At 42.7% G+C, this 18044-nt stretch overlaps 1 protein-coding gene across 1 annotated transcript in view; it reads left to right on the forward strand.

Annotated features, from left to right (window-relative positions):
• The first annotated feature begins 716 nt into the window (after positions 1 to 716).
• tenm1 (teneurin transmembrane protein 1) overlaps positions 717 to 18044 on the forward strand; it is a 147672-nt gene continuing 130344 nt past the window's right edge. The window contains exons 1-2 of the mRNA XM_068740281.1: positions 717 to 933; positions 3504 to 3818. Coding sequence (XP_068596382.1) covers positions 717 to 933; positions 3504 to 3818 — 532 coding nt within the window. The remainder of the gene's footprint in view (positions 934 to 3503; positions 3819 to 18044) is intronic.

Consider the following 18044-nt stretch of genomic DNA (forward strand, 5'->3'; position numbering starts at 1 on the left):
ATATAATCCAGCGCTATGCAGCAGTCCCTATAGTACAGTCAATATGATAGAAGAAATTCATTCCTATCGCTAAAAGGGTCCTCATAGTCTTAAAACAGTAACGACAATGAGCATTTAAGATAGCACAGACATCCCTAGCCAGAGAAGCCGCCGTACGCTACCGATCCTAAAAATAGCCTTTACCAGGGTTTCAAAATGTTAAATGACTGTTAAATGAGAGCGACAGCCATGGGCCAAAGCTTCAATTTTGTTGATTTATCCAAAGTTTGACAGGAATTGTCTGTGAAGGAGAGATAAAGCCTAGAATAGCTTGAAAACAGAAACCACAAGTGACAGAACAGAGAGCTGTGCTTGATTTTGGCCAATTTCTCTTCCAACGCATCCTGACACAGTGGCCACCATAGCTAGTCCCTTCTGAGTGTATTGATTTGGAACTAACCTGTGGTGCGAAATATAAAAGGAGCCAAGTATTGTTTATGAATGTCTGCTGTAATTGGAATGAGCAGATGTTGCAATATTATTCCTCTGTGTTCAATAACTGGCTCCTGGCAATATTGCTCTGTTCAGTTCTGGCTTTCTTTTCATTTTCCTTCACTTACTTATTCTTCTTCATCCCTGCTGTCTCTCTTCCCTCCCCTCCTCCCATCTTTCTCACCTCCAGACTCTTTTCTCTGTGCTCTGGCTGTGCTGAGTGACTAAGTGAAGCCCTACAAGCCATGGAGGAGATGGACAGTAAACCGTACCAGCCATTGTCGAAGGGGCGCCATGAAATGGAGATGTCTTACACTAGCTCGTCTGATGAGAGCGAGGACGGACGCGCCCACCACCGCTCCTACACCTCGCGTGAAACCCTTCCCGACTACACACACGAGCTACGCCTCACTCTCAGCTCCCACCGGGAAAGACAAAGCAACTACAACCAACCCCAGCCAGGTACCCTGCTCAGGCCACCCCTAAGCTGGATGTATTTACCTGCAAATATACATCCGTAGCTGAAGGACATTGCATAGACAAAGGGAGATTGTCACACATATAGTGGACCGACTAACACACACACACAGACACTCGCAGCTATGCACACACAGAGGTCTTTAAAAGGACCTATGTGAATTACCTATTACGGTCCACAATGAGCCGGAAGGACAGTCGGAGGCAGCCAATTATCTCCTCTCCATGGAGGTGATATTTCTCTCCCTCAGCTAAACTAGGTCAAGCCCAAACCTCTCTGGCCTCACCTGGGGTGAAAGCACCTTTCATTACATTCACACTCACACATACAGACATTGCAGGTAAAAGGGAAATGCACACAGACGTATACTTTGACGCTGAAAAAATAATAAAAATAACTTTCCCTGTTGGTGACAGGAGAAGAAATGGGCCAGCGTGTGCTGTGATGAATGACCTTCATGCAGGTCATTTGTGGAGTTAAGACAGAAGCTGCACTTCATCGGGAGCACGCCACTGTGCAGGGATCGTAGTGATCAATATATACTCTTCCAGCCACACCAACCTCCTGCTGCCCCTGCTAAGCCTACCTACTATGCTAACAAGCAACATTATCTACCTAGAACAATTGCAACCCCTGACAAGCTCGCCGCTTCGAGGGTTTCATGGTCTGAAAGCCTCCTTCTATAGATTTTATTATGTTGTTGGCCAGGCAACAGCCCTTCGATGGCCTCTGGCTATCATAATGCAGCTCTGCTATATCACAATGTCAAAAAGCACTTGTCTTTTTCTCAGCCTTTCTATTTCCATAACAAATAACATTGCCTGCCATCAGTGTCATATGGTAAGGTGCAAAATATGCCCCAAAGCAGCCCCTGAAATGTCAATGGCAGCCAGTTCTGCACAAAACATCTGCTCATCTTTGGGCTGCAGAGTTATATATAGTATACCCTACCTAAGTAACCAACTGTTAAGCAGGGACATCGCCTCCAGTGACATAATTAATGGATTACGCTGTTCCTGACAAAGATCAGCCAATTTGTTTCTCCTCTAATTCCCCTCGCGTGTTCTTCATATTTTCCTTCATCTTTTAAAATGGCCCTTTCTGCCCTTTCCCCTCTCTCCTCCCTCTTCCTGCCTCTTTGGTTTCCCTCATAATGTGACTATTCTCTCTCTTTCATCCCACGTCACCTCTCTTCAGCACTTTAGAGAGCAGACACGCTCTGTTTACCTTTAAATTACTTCAAATTAATCATTTCCTGTCTTTTTAGATACACCCCTCCCCCCGCACTAGAATCAGGTTATAATATAAATAGTTACAATTTTTAGAGGTCGAACCCTTTCAGGAAGCAGATATTTTAATATGTATGAACCTGGTTCATACAGTAAAATCATATTTGATACAGAGTGGAATCTTTGCTCTTATGAAACAGGGCAAAGTAGTTTTAAATGTAGTTTGAACTGCCTTCCAGGAACGTCATAAAAAACGTACGTAAAGAAGGTGATTCTGATCACCTGATGGGAGTTTTTGTATTAAAGGTTTGTTTCTGAACAAAAGGGTTGGAGAATCTTTGCGCACAGTCACTCCACATTTGTTGCCATGGAGAAATAGCCTATTTGCTCCTGAATTGGCCTCTTGTAGCCAATTTGAGTCTGTGTGTCATCGTGGCCAATCTTGTGCTAGTGTAATTCCAGGAAAACAGAGCCACGGTTGGTCTTGACCCCATCAAACAGGCGCAGCAGGACACATTGCTGGTCAATGGAGTGGTCAACAGGAGTGCAGCTTTTATTGAAAGACTGCGGTTCACGTTCAAAGGACCTGACCTAGCACACATATTAGCTGCACTAAGTGAGGACAGGAAGTCTTTTTCTTTCTACAGACTTCTCAGAGGAGTCTATAGATTTCCAGGCTACAATAGCATCTGTATAGATTTCAATTTATTCCATCAGTCCCATCATTTCTACTTGTACTTTCTAAACAGAAAACTGCTGGGGAAGAAAAAACGTTGAGCTCAATTGAATCAAATTGAATTGAGGTGTAACCAGAGAACTAACGCAGTAGATCTGATGTTCTCAGATACCCGCGATTGAAGGGCGTTCTAATACCTGAAAGCATATGAGGCTCAATTTTTCCCTCAGACTGAGTCAATATTAATAAGGTTTGATCTTTATCTGATCTCCTCACCTCACCAAGGAGAATATAGATGAGATCAGCGCTCTGTTTGAGCAGCAGTTCAATACATCTCGAGTTTGATAACACACATCAGGCAAGCCCGAACAGGATATAGCTTCTATCCCAATGGTTAAGGAAAATCGAGCGCGGCATTACGACACAGACTTCTGCTGCAAAACTTATTAAGCGCTTGTTCAAATAACAGCTTGTCTCTTGGCATAATTTGGGAGGCATTCATTGTTGTCCTTCGAAATGCCTGTTTCTACCCAACACCTGGTCGGCTCAGTCGCTGACGCGAAAACACAAGCATCCCTGCATTAGAGGCTTTACTACTGTCCAGATGATCTCATTGATCTCATGATGCATGTCGCTCCTCTTCTTTTAGATTTAGAATTCTGTAAGGCCGGACAGATGAGGAGCCCAGACTACCACATCCACCAGCAGCAGCAGCGTCAGGAGGAAGAGGACGAGGTGCTGTGCTCCGGATCGGCTGCTCACGCCCATGGCCGCGGCTACTCCCTGGGCATGGGCTCAGACATAGACACAGAGCCAGAGGTGGACCCCTCCCCCAATCACGGCCTGCAGCACATGTGGATGCGCGGCCTGAAGTCGGAGCAGAGCTCTTGCCTCACCAGCCGGGCCAACTCTGCCCTCTCTCTTACCGACACTGAGCATGACAGGAAGTCTGAGCCCGACAACGGTGAGCGAAACATCCTTCTGGTCCCGGTCTGGTAGATGTTCTCCATGATTGTGAAAAATGCCCGGGGAATATCACACTTTCACTCAGGGCTTCTCTCTGCACCTTTGATCATTCACTGTTTTCGCCGTGTGCTGAAGTCAGGATACTTCGGTTCTTTCACTCTGGCTGTTTCTTTCATTACATGCTCATATAATTAGATTAAAAAAAAACCGGGGAAGAACAACAAATAGAATTATTCCTCACAAGGTCTGGATAATTACATTATTGAACCTGTGTTTGAACTGCAGAAGCTTAAGTTATGTCTTTGAATGCTCTTTGATGTGAATGAATGCAAAATGCGTGGTAAAAGTTAGTGCGCAGTTATTATTGTATTCGGTCTCGACAGCGATTTTGCATTGGAGACATACCTGGGGCTGTCTGGGGATGGAGCCTCAGGATAGTCCAGCGGTGAACACCCCCAGGCTTGGAGAGGATCAAACAGCCATCGGCAGCTGAGGCAGATTTTTGGTTTAAGGCTCTGAGCAAAAATAAATTGTGCCAGGGCATGTCTACAGCACCCGAATGGCTTCCTGAGAGCGGCTGACAACCATCGCTGTGGTGCGACTACACCCCGCAAGGAAGGAGAAGTTGAGAAGCCGAGTGGAGGATATTCCACCGACGAGAGGAGGGTCTGGTATGGTGCCAACTATCTGTCTTGCCCTGCTGGGCTTTGCTTGGCTCATCACAGATGGAGAGTTAGTTAGAGGTGCACAAAAACAAAGACAGAGCTCTCCGACCCATCCCCAAGGGCACTGTCTGAGTATGTGTCCCAAAAAAAAGGTGGAGCGTATTCAGTGGCTCAGATTCAGGGCGATAGAGAAAGACAGAGGGAAAAGAGAATGAGAGAGAGAGAGAGAGCGAGAAATGCTAATGAGAGAATAGAAATGGTAATTTTACGGTATAATTAGAATGAGAATAAAAGAGAATGAGTGGTTGAGGGTAAAACAGGTGAAGGAGAAACTCGTTTCAAGTGAGTGTTAGACAAAAGGAGAGGCGAGAAACGAGGCGCTGGAGGGAGGCGATCATGGGAGGAAGGCTTAGGAGCCGCCTGTTTATATTTGGGATGCACCCAGGGGTGCTGTTTAATGATGGCTGGATTGGACATGGAGTCAGCCGTATGCAAACATCACGAGATGGAAGAGTGAGAGGGTGGGAGTGAGAGAGTGGGAGTGCTTGCAGCATTACCCAGTAATCAATTTGTGATGGCTGAGCATATGGACCAAAGTTATTACAATTTGAGATGAGGGACTCCATCTTTATCCGGGGTCAGAACGAAAGCTGTAAAAGCGGGAGGCAGATGGGCATGCAAGCAAGAGGAAACGGAAATGAGGATGGATGAAGTCACATAAGTGAGTGGAGAGGATTTTAAATGTCCAAATCATTTGGCTTTAAGACGACAATGGTGCAAGAAAGCTGGTCCCTGAGCAGATCTCATATGTCACACAAAGGGCCGTGCAGCATGTTCTACGGCTCTCCGAACATCGACACGTCGGTTTCTGCAACATGCTTGCTCAAGCATCACCCTGCGCTCTTTGTTTCTTTTTGCATTTGGTATAATTGACTCTGCAACCAATGTTGCCGTCTTCACCCCCAACACTCAATTTATTCCCACTCTCTGTCCATCTCGCTCTGACACGTGGCCAGGTGAGTCCATGCGTGGCATCCTCTAATAGGAAATGCATTATGGATGTCACATTTCTCCCCATCAGCACAACAAAGTCTTGCATGCCCCGCTGTTCCTTGTGATAATGAAAGTTAGAGCCATTTGCAAAAAAAGATGCTTGGCGTGAAGGGGCCGAAATCAAAATGCTAACGTCCCTGCCAAAATGAAAGTGCATTTTAAGTCGCCCCGACCTTGCTCTCCCGTTGTCTTCAGAGCCCCGCCCTTCCCAAGCCCATTAATGATGTTGGCTTCACACTGGCAGGAATTCTTCTGTTCCTGGTCTGATTGAAGCTGACAAGTCAATTTAGCCAGTGTGTGACTTTGCGAATGTGTGTGTGTGTGTGTGTGAGGAAAATAGGTGGGGGAACAACAGATTAAGAAAGAGTAAAGGAGGAAGATATTCTGTTTGTGCGAGCTCACGTTTCTACAGATGCGTGTCTTCATTCCTTTTCATGTGTTTTCGTGTGAGGGGCTGCTTGGGGTTGCATGTCCGACTGTGAAAACCCCTTTGGGGAGGGCTGTAGGCATTTCTCCAGCACCCGTCAGACCGCCTGACAAACTGCGGAAAACATCAACACCTTGAAATGACAACGGTTCACCATTAGAAGACGGGACTGGCAGCAGAAGGCAAGAGAAAGACATAATGCAGTTCATCTAAAGTTTACTGCTGAGACACATGGACACTGTGCGGCCAAAGTACATGTGGGCAATGTGCCATTCCAAAACCATCCATACGAGTGTATCTAAGTTTTCCCTGGCTGAATGATGAGGTCACGGCTCTGTGCAAATCACTCAAGTTCATTTTAAATTATAAATACAAATGATATGAAAAAAAACAAAAAGACATTGTAGATAAAAGCAGTAGACATAGCAAGGTGTGTCTGTGGTAACTCTTATTTGCACACCGTATATGTGTGAAACATTCTGTGACACCATTTATAGTTAATATATTTTGTCATGCATCAGATTCATACTTGGGCTCCGCAGGTTCTATTTACTAAGGCTTGTTCTACACCAGATTCAGAAAGCCACCTCTTTACGAACCCGGGCTCAGCTAAAGAGTTGCAGGAAGCACACTGTTGTCTGAAATATCCTTTTATCTTTTTGGGGGGATCAGGGGCCGAGCCCAAATGATGACAAACAGACATACATAAAAATGCACGCAAGCAGTTTGGCCGCGTTTGACATTTCGAAAAAGGCTGCTTTCCATATTCACTTTCACAGAGAGTGTCACTCTTGTTTCTATTCATTTAAGATGGAGCAATGGGACTATTAGCTGATACACGTTCAGAAAATGGCTAGCTTTTCTTGCCACTTGTTTTTTATTAGTTTAATTTGTGCACATATATTGAATAATAACATTACAATTTATGGTTTTAGAGAAAGCGGGATTACTAATTGTGGGAAACCTTGCTCCAACAGCATACCATCAAGGAGCCGTTGCACTTACTTTTTTATCATTATCATTTGTTTAAACTATTTCTTTGAACCACAAGTCCTCATGCCAGAACTATTGCGTCCTACCTCATATTTAACACGACGATATGACAGTGGCAGGGAAAGAAATTAAATGAGCATATTTGTCAAAATATTGAGCTATCCTCGCGATCATAAAATGTAAATCCTTCATTTGCAATTACATTGATGGAATTGGAAAATGAATCACTGTGATAAATGCTGTAGCAGAGAAAAGACGAGGCCCGATGAGAGCGAGCACTTAGATTTGTCTCAGCCCTCTGTATTACCATGGAATAATTAAAATAAATAACAAGTTAGCTTTATTATCTGGGCTACATTCCTGTCTTACATTGAGAGGCTAATTAATTGACCACTTTATTAGTTTAATCATTTTCAGATTCAGTCTTATCCTTTTTTCTCCACTTGGGGATTGACAGCTTGGTGGACAGCTTCCGGACAGCTTCCGTTTTTACATCACTGGCCTGATCATACATCATCGTCTGAGCAGAAAGGTTTCTAAAGCAAAAGCCAACAGACGTCCACCGAAGGGCCCCATCACTCATTATAGAAGATAACACTCTTCTCCAAAATGCAAATATCTGTGTGATTACCTTGGGCTGAGTAAGCACTTGACTTCTGATTGGCTGCGGGATGTCCATTATTTATTTATTTGTTTTTACATTTGACTACTCCTGAAAACTGATCACACTGCTAAATTATTACATGAAAAAGGTTTAAGTGTTCCATTTCCACTACGCACTGCAGATAATGGTTTTAAGGAGATGGATTTTCAAATTGCCTCAAACATTTAAAGTCCCCAAGTTTGCAATGAAGACTTATGAAAGCAGTAATTCTGGAAAACACGGCTTGGTATAGATCTCAGTAATCCCCTGCATCAATGCCAGACCACATCTTGTAATTGCAATAACACTGTATTATCGGACCAATTAATAACAGGAGACAACAGTGCAAAATTTAAACATAGAGCAGTGGACAGATGAAAAAATGTGCACTTGTTTTTCTTTTTTTTAATTTCATTTTCTTTATTCTTTCTTAACCAGACAGAGGTTCTGCTATTTCCCTGTAAAGTAGCATGTCACCATCACACAAATCCAGAAGTGATACGAAGAGGAAGCGATTCCCTTGTTAATTATCATCAGACATGAATTTATTTACACTTGACAGCTTGTGCCTCATCAATTCACTTTGAACACATTAATTTAATTATTTATTCCATTGTTCCCGTATAAAACATGATTTTATTTTTCAAACTGGTGAAATATGAATACCTCTTGCCTCTCAAATATTAAAACGTGCCGTTTTTCACTGTTTCTCACCTTTCTGAGTTGAAACGATTTGTGTGTTATTTTTTTTTTTTTTGGTCTTGACACAAATCATTTAATAAATCTTTGCGAAATCCTGACAATCGTTTTATTCTTCCTTTTTCTAGCCAGTATATAAGTAGATTATCTGTCTGATAATAGAAAATAGTTGATAAGCTAAATTGATTTTCCTTTGTCATCGGCCTTTTATATTTTTCCAATGCTCTCTACAACTACATGGGAATCTTACTGTTGAATCAAAATGTACTATGGTTGCTACAGAAAAGGGCCAGAGGTTTTTTTTTTCTTCTTCCATATTTATCATCGCTAGTTCAATTTCATTGTAATTAATAAAGGGCTTAGAAAACAAATGGTGTCTGCCATGTTAAAGTAATATTAAAAGACTGCAGTACATGCCTGCCAGGTCTACACTTACCAATACCAAATGAGGCATATTGCCACACAATAGATTGCTGCCATTAGACCTTCAAATAAAGTAATTTAAAATATTTTTCACAGTGTAGGTTTTTGTCCTTGCCTGGAAATGAGACAAGCGTGAATGTTACCCTTAAACGCAAGTGTTACGTGAAGGCTATAAAGTAGGTTGTTTGAGGACCTGGGGGACTGCACAATGTCATGCAGGGCCTCATATCCTTTATAAACACGGACCATTATTTTTATAATGATGTGCCAAAGTTTGTCCGTCGAGTTTCACCAAGTTGTGATCAAGTATTGTAAGTGCTGCGGCAGGTCAGCGAGGGCATGGAGACAAAGGGGGATAGACTGAAGAAGAAAACTGGCCATACAGTTTAATGAGCAAGCACACGGCACAGAGAGAGAGACAAAGCGAGGGCATAGAGAAGATAGGAGCAGACGCGCTGTCTGGCAAGGGAAGACATTGCGCCGGATATTGCAGAGCCATCATCAGAGATTCGTGAGATCCAGCTTTTATACCAAATGTAATTTAAGCAAGCAACCATTTGACACTTGCTTTCTCCTTGTGTAAGATGCAACTTAAGTGATGGAAACGAGTGAAAGACCAGCAGGTGCTTCACACGTCTACATTTCAGATGGGAATCCGATTTTCGGAATTTCTCTCCTGCATGATGCAATTCTGACTTTTATTATGCAATCTGCACTTTTAATTAGAAAGTGTGGGAATTCCAAACGCTTCGTGTAAGCTCCCTTATCCAAATCTGTCAGATTTGAGCATTTCAGTTATATGAATGGAAGGAGCACAATGCCTTTTTTTCTTCTTCTTCTCCCTCTGATGCTAGAAGACACAAATCTACTTTTGGCAGCTCTGCATCTGTGATAACCTCAGCGGAATAAGGAAACTGCAACACCATGAGAGATAGAGACATCTGCAAATGTACTAATACAGCTATACATATGGACATGCACAGGCACACCAGCTGCACCCTGCGTCTCCTCCAACCTCCCTGGTGTGATGTGTGTGTGTGTGTGTGCAGGCAGAGGTCTAATGGTAACATCGGGCAAACAGCTGTGCTCTCCAGGTTCCTTCTCGCCTTCCCGAGGCCCAAGGGGGTTTTGCAGGAATGGATTTGTCTATTAGGTCGTAAAGAACATTGCTCAGTGCCATATCGATCATCTGAGCTGTAACGTTTAGAGTCTTTAAGTTGTAGAGTTGATCTAGTGGTACACAAACTCCCCTGGCTATTTTACAGGAGTGAAAGACGATCAACTTAACCCTAGCGCTGCGCTTGGCCAAAGCAAACGCTATAAACACATCCGCTGGAGCCAGAAACCGCTTTTATTGAACCACCTGTTCATCCATTTCCAAGAGGCTGAGTTACCGTGAATGCGCCAGGTTCCTTATCATAGTAACAGTGCAGATGTGTGGATTTCTCCTCTTTAAGAGCAGTCGCAGCACGCAGTTAGCCATGCAGGCTTCTTTTCTTGACAAGCTGTCAGAATGTTGGACCGCACCCTGTTGTCCTAATGATGGACCTTTACAGCTCGCTGAGCCGAAGGAGGACCTACTGGACTGCACTACTGGTTGATGAGGGGCGAGGGATGTGTGTTCATGTCTATGTGTGTGTGTGAGAGAGAGAGAAGACAGAGTGAGAGAGATAATGTTCTGTCCGTGCTCCCACTGTAGATGCTTATGTTCCTCCTCCATCGTCCTCTTGCTGCCATAGCAACAGTCATCAAATCAGAATATCATCCGTAGCTTTCATCTCACGCTGTCCACGGGCAGCCCACAGGCTGTCTGTATACACATAAACTGTGTGATGGAAACATCACAGAGTCCGGGCTCTACTTGCCATTTTAATAAGCGGTCACGTCCAGCACGGATCCACATTCACTTATATGGCAGAAGGGCCGACGCTGAAAGTAAAAAAAGAAAGAAACTGCCAAATAAGCGGGCTTAAAAACTGTTTTCCCAGTTCTGAGCCATGTTAGAGTATTAAAATGAGAGGAGAGCACATTGAGTGGCACATAAATAAGCTCACAGCAGACGGGAACAATAGCCCCGAGAGTGTACCGAGAGATTAGCTCACATCATAGTGTTCCGTACCCAGAGAGAGCGGCTGAGGAGGGCCGACGGACACAAAGGTGTCTGCATGTGCCCTTGCCTTTTTTTGTGTTGGGGGCATATTCTTTGACTTTAGTTAACAAATGCAGCCACAGCCCAGACAGACTGTCAAGGAAACAATTTGCCATGGAGGGCAGGAGAAAATCAAATGTTTAAAAATAGAGGTTTCTTGCTCCCCCCCCCGTCTGCCTGGAGTGACTCTGTACACCCATAGAGACAAGAGGCTCCTACAACTAGGCAGCCAGAGATTGTAATTGAACTATAATGATGAAAGGAAAGGAAAAGTAAGCAAATCAAGACCTTTGTATTCCGCACAATACCGCCGTCATTATGGATGAATGGGGCTTGTCTCTTGGTAGACATGCTGCAAAAAAATAAAAAAAATAACGCTTGTATGAATGACGAACATACAGGTTAATTGTTATTCTGAAAATCACAATTGTCGTCTGAGCTTGCAAACGGATTCACATGCATTTGCCAGGGAGCTGAGTGACAGTAATGAAGGTCTAGTGGTTACCCAACCATTAACAATCGCTGCCATTTTAGTTTAACGGCTTGTATTAATAGCTATCCCTCCGCCGCAGCCGTTTGCGATACTGCCAGGGATACTTCCGCCATGGCTGCACCAGTGCCAGTGTTTAAAGGCTGCCATCGCGGCCATGCTGCCAGTGTAAAGGCTGTTGTTACATGGCACGGTGCCCTGAGCCTGTCAGACCTCCGGCGCGTGTACGCCACCTGTCATTATCCGCTCTCAGCCCGGGCAGCGACGGACAGATAATGGTCCACCGGGTCTCACCCAATAGTCGGCTGACCAGTAAGAGCGCCGCCGGTTTTACATCTTACACACACACATACCTGCAAACGTACAAGACATGCAACTGCTGTTGTATGTAGTGTTGTTGTGCTAACAATAATGTGAGATACAGGTTGAAGCTTAAAGCTAAGCTAAGCCTTCCCCCTCATTCTTCCTGGCCCGTACTCAGTGGACAATTGCCTCCATGATTGATAGCATTTGATTGCAACCTTGTCGCAGGCCGCTTTTAATTGAAAAAGTCACAATAGGACTTTGGACAGCCATTAATTGTTCTGGTTAATTAAGGTAAACATTAAATAAAGCGAGTTTTAATTGGTTTCTCCTGATGAGGGTGGGGATCTGGGGTGACCAGGATCTGCATATGTAAATAACCAAAAGCTCCTCCAGGCCTTGGCTTAGCTCTCCCAGCCTCGGGGTCTTATCTTTCTCTTTCACCGTGTCTATTTATTTTCCTCAGTTTCAGTCTCTTGCTCGCTCTCTTTCTCGCCCTCTCCTTCTTCTCGGCATGCATGCACAAAGCTGCACACACCGCCGGATTCACACACCTTGGGCTCAACCAAGCTGTCGAGAAATACAAATGGTGTGCGTTTGTCAAGTGACATTGATGTGATGTATGCACATGCTAAATTCTAAACTGGGTCTCCCTGAAGAGATGCATCTTTTTCCAGACGAGACATGACAGATCGGCGTAAAACCTTCATATTATGGAATTATCCCAAGGCCCACAACATCCAAACACACCACATTTATTTTTAGTTGTTTATTTTATTTGTGAGAGGAAGTGATGTGTGTGTGCCGAGTGGTGCTCATCACAGCAAGTTTGATTGACCGCTTTCTCCGCACATGAAAGATTCATTTTTGTGCTGTCAAACTGTTGCAAGAATTGCAGTGTGTATGGAAAATACCAGACATACATCAAATGATGGTCTTTCTACTTTCATTTTGTGTCCTCTGAACAGCTGCCCCCCTGTGCCCGAGGGAGTGGCATTAATAGCATGCCCAATCACCGTGCTAGATAGATAACCCTATAGCACCAGATAGATAATCATGCTGTTCAATAAATAGCTTCTTAGAATGCTTTAGATTGCCGCTAAAAGCATGAGAAACGTGGCATCTTGGCGGCGGCGGCGGGTGGGATTGAGAATGCATAAAGTGTGTCTGTGGTTGAAATTTTGTGTGCATGTGAAAGAGAGATGGCGCAGACAATCGGACAGCTGCTCGGTCGCCCCAGTCACCGTGCTGCAGTTGAAAAGCTTCTCGTGGCCAATGCATGGCTCCTGCCAGTGTTTTACAAAAACTAAATGTGCTCTCATTGTCCAAACAGATGCTCGACACCATTTCCAGATAGCTTTTTATACGTGCATGTTTGGGTGGGCGAGGTGAATGAGTGTGTGCTTGTGAATGGATGAGCGCTGTGTGTGTGTCCATGCTCTTCTCAATAAGCATTCATTTTGTCTTGATGTCTGTATACGAGTTTATTTTGCTCCAAACAGCTGTTTTGTTTTCTTCCATTGTGCATGCACTTGTTAAATCCCATCAACACCAGCCGGTGCAGTCAGTCTAGCCAAGGTGGATACAACGCACCGACTGCTGCCGCCAATACGACCCACAGAAACGTCAAAGAGGCGGGGGTTAAATGCAGAAAGAATCCATGCAGGCAAATCTTTATTAGCTGAAGCATTAACTGATGAGAGCAAGCGCAAACAGCAGATTAACTCAACGCGAATAATCAAGATTGCAAGTAACATAGCAATAAAGAAGTTGGAGGCATTCATTATGAGGACGACGGCACGAAATCACGGAGCACAATCAAAGTCAAAGAACCTTAATGAGGATGAGGTGAAGTGGCTTGTGAAGTAAGCCATGAATTAATTAATGTCATTTTAAATCAGGGGTTTGTGTCAATGTGCTGTGGCATGTGTCACGGGTTGAGTGCCGTGTTTCTGTTTGAACAGTGAAAGCGCTGTTCCTTTTTTATTTACTATTCATTTTGAGTTTGATATTATTTGGAACATAGCAGATTGTCAGAAAAAAAAAAATCTAAATATATAAATTCTTTGGGAATGAATCCAGTGCCCAACCAAATATCAAGGACTTTTTTTTACAAGATATTAATATTCATGAATTGGGTGCTATTTGTTTCTAGATTATACTAATTAAGCTAATGAGTTGGTTAAAAAGACTGTGCTCAGATGACTTTTTAATACTTATAGCTGCACAGATGTAGAAATATGAACTATTAACTCTTAAATGCACTCCAGGAGGCTTCGTTTAATCGAGATAAAAGTCTGGGAAAGCTACATGCCCCAGGCTAACAGTTAGCATCTCCATGATCAGATATAAAGATCACCATTCTGCTTGTACTGCAGAGCCAGTGATCTATTTACAAGGATTTCTTCTTGTGTTGACTTCAGTATGAATGAGTGAGTGAATGAATGACTGAATGATAGCTTTATGAAAACAGCCAAAAGAAGCGATTTCACTCACTGTTAAAAAGCAATGGCTTTTAGAAGGACTAACCAATGCATTTGATGAACATAATTACAACTTTTACTCCATTATCACAAAATAGTCATCTTTTCACGACTATTTACCAAATTCTAATTGCTCCGTACTCCAAAATGCTGAGCAGCTCCTGTCTTCTCCTGAATGATAGCAACGTGATGCACACACACACACACACACACACCAACAACAGCCTTCATCATTATTGCAGGCAAAGACACGGTTTGTGACTGCAAATCTAAATAGTGCGTTTTGTTTGATCTTTAGTTCGAGACAGACGTGCACATAATCCAATCGCTAATTGTTACTGCATGTGAAGATCGATTAACACAGCGAGACTATTCACTTGAAAGACATCTTGCATATAATGAGCTTGTTATTCAGAAAAGGAATAGCTACAAATGTAACCCTTTGTTAGCTCATGTTAAATGCAAGTAACGGGAGAGGGAGGCAGGGATCAATAATGGCAGATTTCTGTGACCAGTTTCGGTCATTTTGTTAACAGTTTTGACAGGCAGTATTGTAAATCTAGGAAATGGAGTACAGTAGTCCCTCGATATAATGCGGTTCATCTAACGCGACTTCGCTGCTTCGCGGAGTTTTTTAGTGCAATTTCAGATTTTTTTTTGCACTTGAATGCGCCTTGAAACGGGCAAGATGAAGGGGCGCGGTTGGAGGAACTGTGAAATATGCACGAGTTGCTATTAATAACTTCTTATGTGTTCAACCTGATAGGTTGATCATTAAAATTAAATTTGTTATTTCTAAAAGCTATCATGTTTATTTGTTAAGCGTTTGTTTAATAGCGCTCTTATTCTGTGTAAAAAGAGGCTTTTATTTTGTAGGAGCATAAACGTCACGTCCCTTTTGGGTGTTGTTTCTTCCTGTTTATACATGTAGCCGCTGCCGTTCCGCTGTGCTAAGCTATCCAATAAAGAAGCCCATGAGAGGCTAAAGACAGCACGAGTAGAGTATTTGTTCTTCTGCACTCCAAGCTGCTCTTTCCTCGACCTGCACGCCTTAACATTATTAATAGGAAAACGTTTGCTGTACGTACTATATAGTTTTATTTCTCAAACAAATGTTTCGTTCTGAAAAGGTTTTGATCTTTGTTTTCATTCTATAATACTGAAACAATCTGTTTAGATTAATGCCTGACTGTTAAAAGTGTATAAAGTGTGCGGTGAGGGGTTTTACAGCCTTAAAACATTTATGTACATGTATAATAATTGTAAAAAAAATAAGAATTACTACATTGCGGATTTCAATTATTGCGGGTTGTTTTTGGAACGTAACCCCCGCGGAAAATGAGGGACTACTGTATTGTTCTATTGAATATTGGCTAAGGCTTTGTAAAAAGGAAGGGAATCATAATAAACTAGTAAAGCACTCATAGAGCGCAGACCTTTGCTGAGCACCTCAGTCGCCCTATATTTTGATTTACACCAAAAATAATGAGCCTACATTTATTTTATCTATATTTTTAGATTCCTTAAACAAACCTTTAGCATCTGGATTCACATTGATATCATTATTAGTTTAGAAGTTATTCACAAAAAGCAACACTTTCAGCAATGGTGGGTTCTTCTGAATCTAGATCCAGAGCTTTGTAAGATACAACAAATCTGTTTGTCCACTACTAAGTTCCACAGTGTCTTGGTAAAAGGCCAGCAAAGACAGAACCTCCTTCGTGGAAGTAATGAGAGAGAAATGATTGAAAGTGAAAAAATCTGGATCACGACAGTATCCGCATTCTGGATCCTATCTGGCTGAAATTAGGTGGTGAAATAGTGATCCCCACCCCACATGACTGTCTTAAATTCCATAAACATCAGTTAATAATCAACCAAGATATTGAGGAAAAATATTTTGAAGCTCCATTGACTGCAATGTAACTGAAAATTTCAAAGTGATCCAGAATCCAGGATCTCTTGTGGATCACCACCAAAATGTAATCATGTTCCTGGTAAGATTCACAACATTTCTTGAACATTTCATCAAGATCCATCTAGAACCTTTTGAGCATGTTGCTAATAGACAGACAGATAAACAGACATACAGACGAGCCAACCCAGGCGAAAACATAGCCTCCTAATGCTTAATTAATGCATGACTTTGCAGTTAATTAAGTATGCAAGATGAAGAACACGACAGTGTATTCAAACCTTTCCAGTTATCCTAATATTTGAATCCCACATTAAAACAAATTAACTGCTGAAGTAAATCCTTACACACTATTGTATTTTTACTTTATTAGATCCCCAAAACATTACTCAGCACGTGGAAGCCAAATTGTTGCTACTGAGCTATGACTGTTCTGGTCACAGAAGAGGTTAACTTAATGTTTAATTTATTAGTTTTACTAAAACATATCAACCGCTCTGCATGACAAAGCATTAATGTGAGCAACATTGCCCAGAATCCAACCTTGTCCGTCTGGGAACTTATGGTGCATTCAAATCTTCAGATCTGTTATCCTTGAAGGTTCTGCATACGCTTCAGCAATTCCGCTGTGTCCTTCCTTCCCTGGAGGAACAGGTGCTACATTTGAGGTATTTTCATGCATTGTTTTTCTGTCTGTGGAGGGATAAAGGGAATAACTGCAGTCCTGTGTAAGCAGGAGAGATCCTGCACGATTTGGGAACACACTGAAATGAGTCTGGTGTTGAAAGATGATCGCTTCAGGAAGGCGTAAAGGCGAGCCCCCACTTAGTTGCAGAGAGAGAGAGAGAGAGAACGCTTTAACATGGTGAGCTGCTTGGAATGGTTCTTGTTTCCTGTCTTTCTGGGTCAGTACCAGAGCTGGGTGAGCTCAAAGATGAAGCGAAGGAAACAGAAAGAGGATAAATGAATGAATGCAATATCTTTTATGACTATATTTGCTCCTGGTTGCCCTCAGTCAAATTGGGGGTGGGGGTGGGGGGTGGAAGTCATCACAAAAGAGTTTGGGAGCTGTGCTTCTACCAGTGGTACAGAGTGATCCAAAAAAAACAACTGAATATTCATCTTCTTGCTTGGACACACTACATCTTGTCCTCGGCACATGTCTCTTCTTGTCCTGTGGCGTGAACTTGAGTGGGTGGGACTTAGGCAAAGCGCTATTTTCAGCTGGACCATCTTAGATGCACAGATTTTCATTCAGGCAGGGACAGGAGAGTGAAACATTTACTGCATCTATTTATCTGCACATTAATAAAATTAATGCACACTAATGAGTGAGCCTTTGGACCGAGGTAGAGGGAACCCAAAGAGAGAGCGAAATCTATAAATTAATAGGTTTATGACTGGTTTACAGATATAAGAGGCAACTATGTGAGGATGTTTATAACAGGTTGATTTGCTTTGGATGGGAAGTGGGCTATAATCACAGCAGAAACGAGCACGGTTGGGTGGATGGGCTTCAATCATCAGTTCCTACCGTAATAAAGGCACTATCGCAAAGCAATCAAAACTTCTACACCTCAGATTGCTGCCGCAGCTCATTTTACATTTACAAGCAGAGACTAGCCTGCATACTGACATGAAATATTGTTTTTCTTTTTTTGATTGTTTGCAATTTTGTAGTGTTTTTAATTGCTTTTATTACTGGCTCTGTCTCATTAAATTACTCCCAGGAAGTCACACGTTCAGTTACTCTTTAAACTTTTTTTTATTTTTTTTGTACATGCCCTGCATGTTTATTTGGTTTATTCGTAAAATTCTCTATTTCCTCTGTCCCGCCGTTTATCAACACCTCGCAGCATCTTCAGCCGTGGTCTGGAACCACCTGCAGCGAATGTGAATTAACAGGCGGGATGCTGCTGGCAGCACCTTGCTAGCAACTGAAACAGATTCATCACTGAGACCTAGATACCATCTTTTACCA

Source organism: Brachionichthys hirsutus, chromosome 6, assembly GCF_040956055.1.
Source record: "Brachionichthys hirsutus isolate HB-005 chromosome 6, CSIRO-AGI_Bhir_v1, whole genome shotgun sequence".
Taxonomy (NCBI): domain Eukaryota; kingdom Metazoa; phylum Chordata; class Actinopteri; order Lophiiformes; family Brachionichthyidae; genus Brachionichthys; species Brachionichthys hirsutus.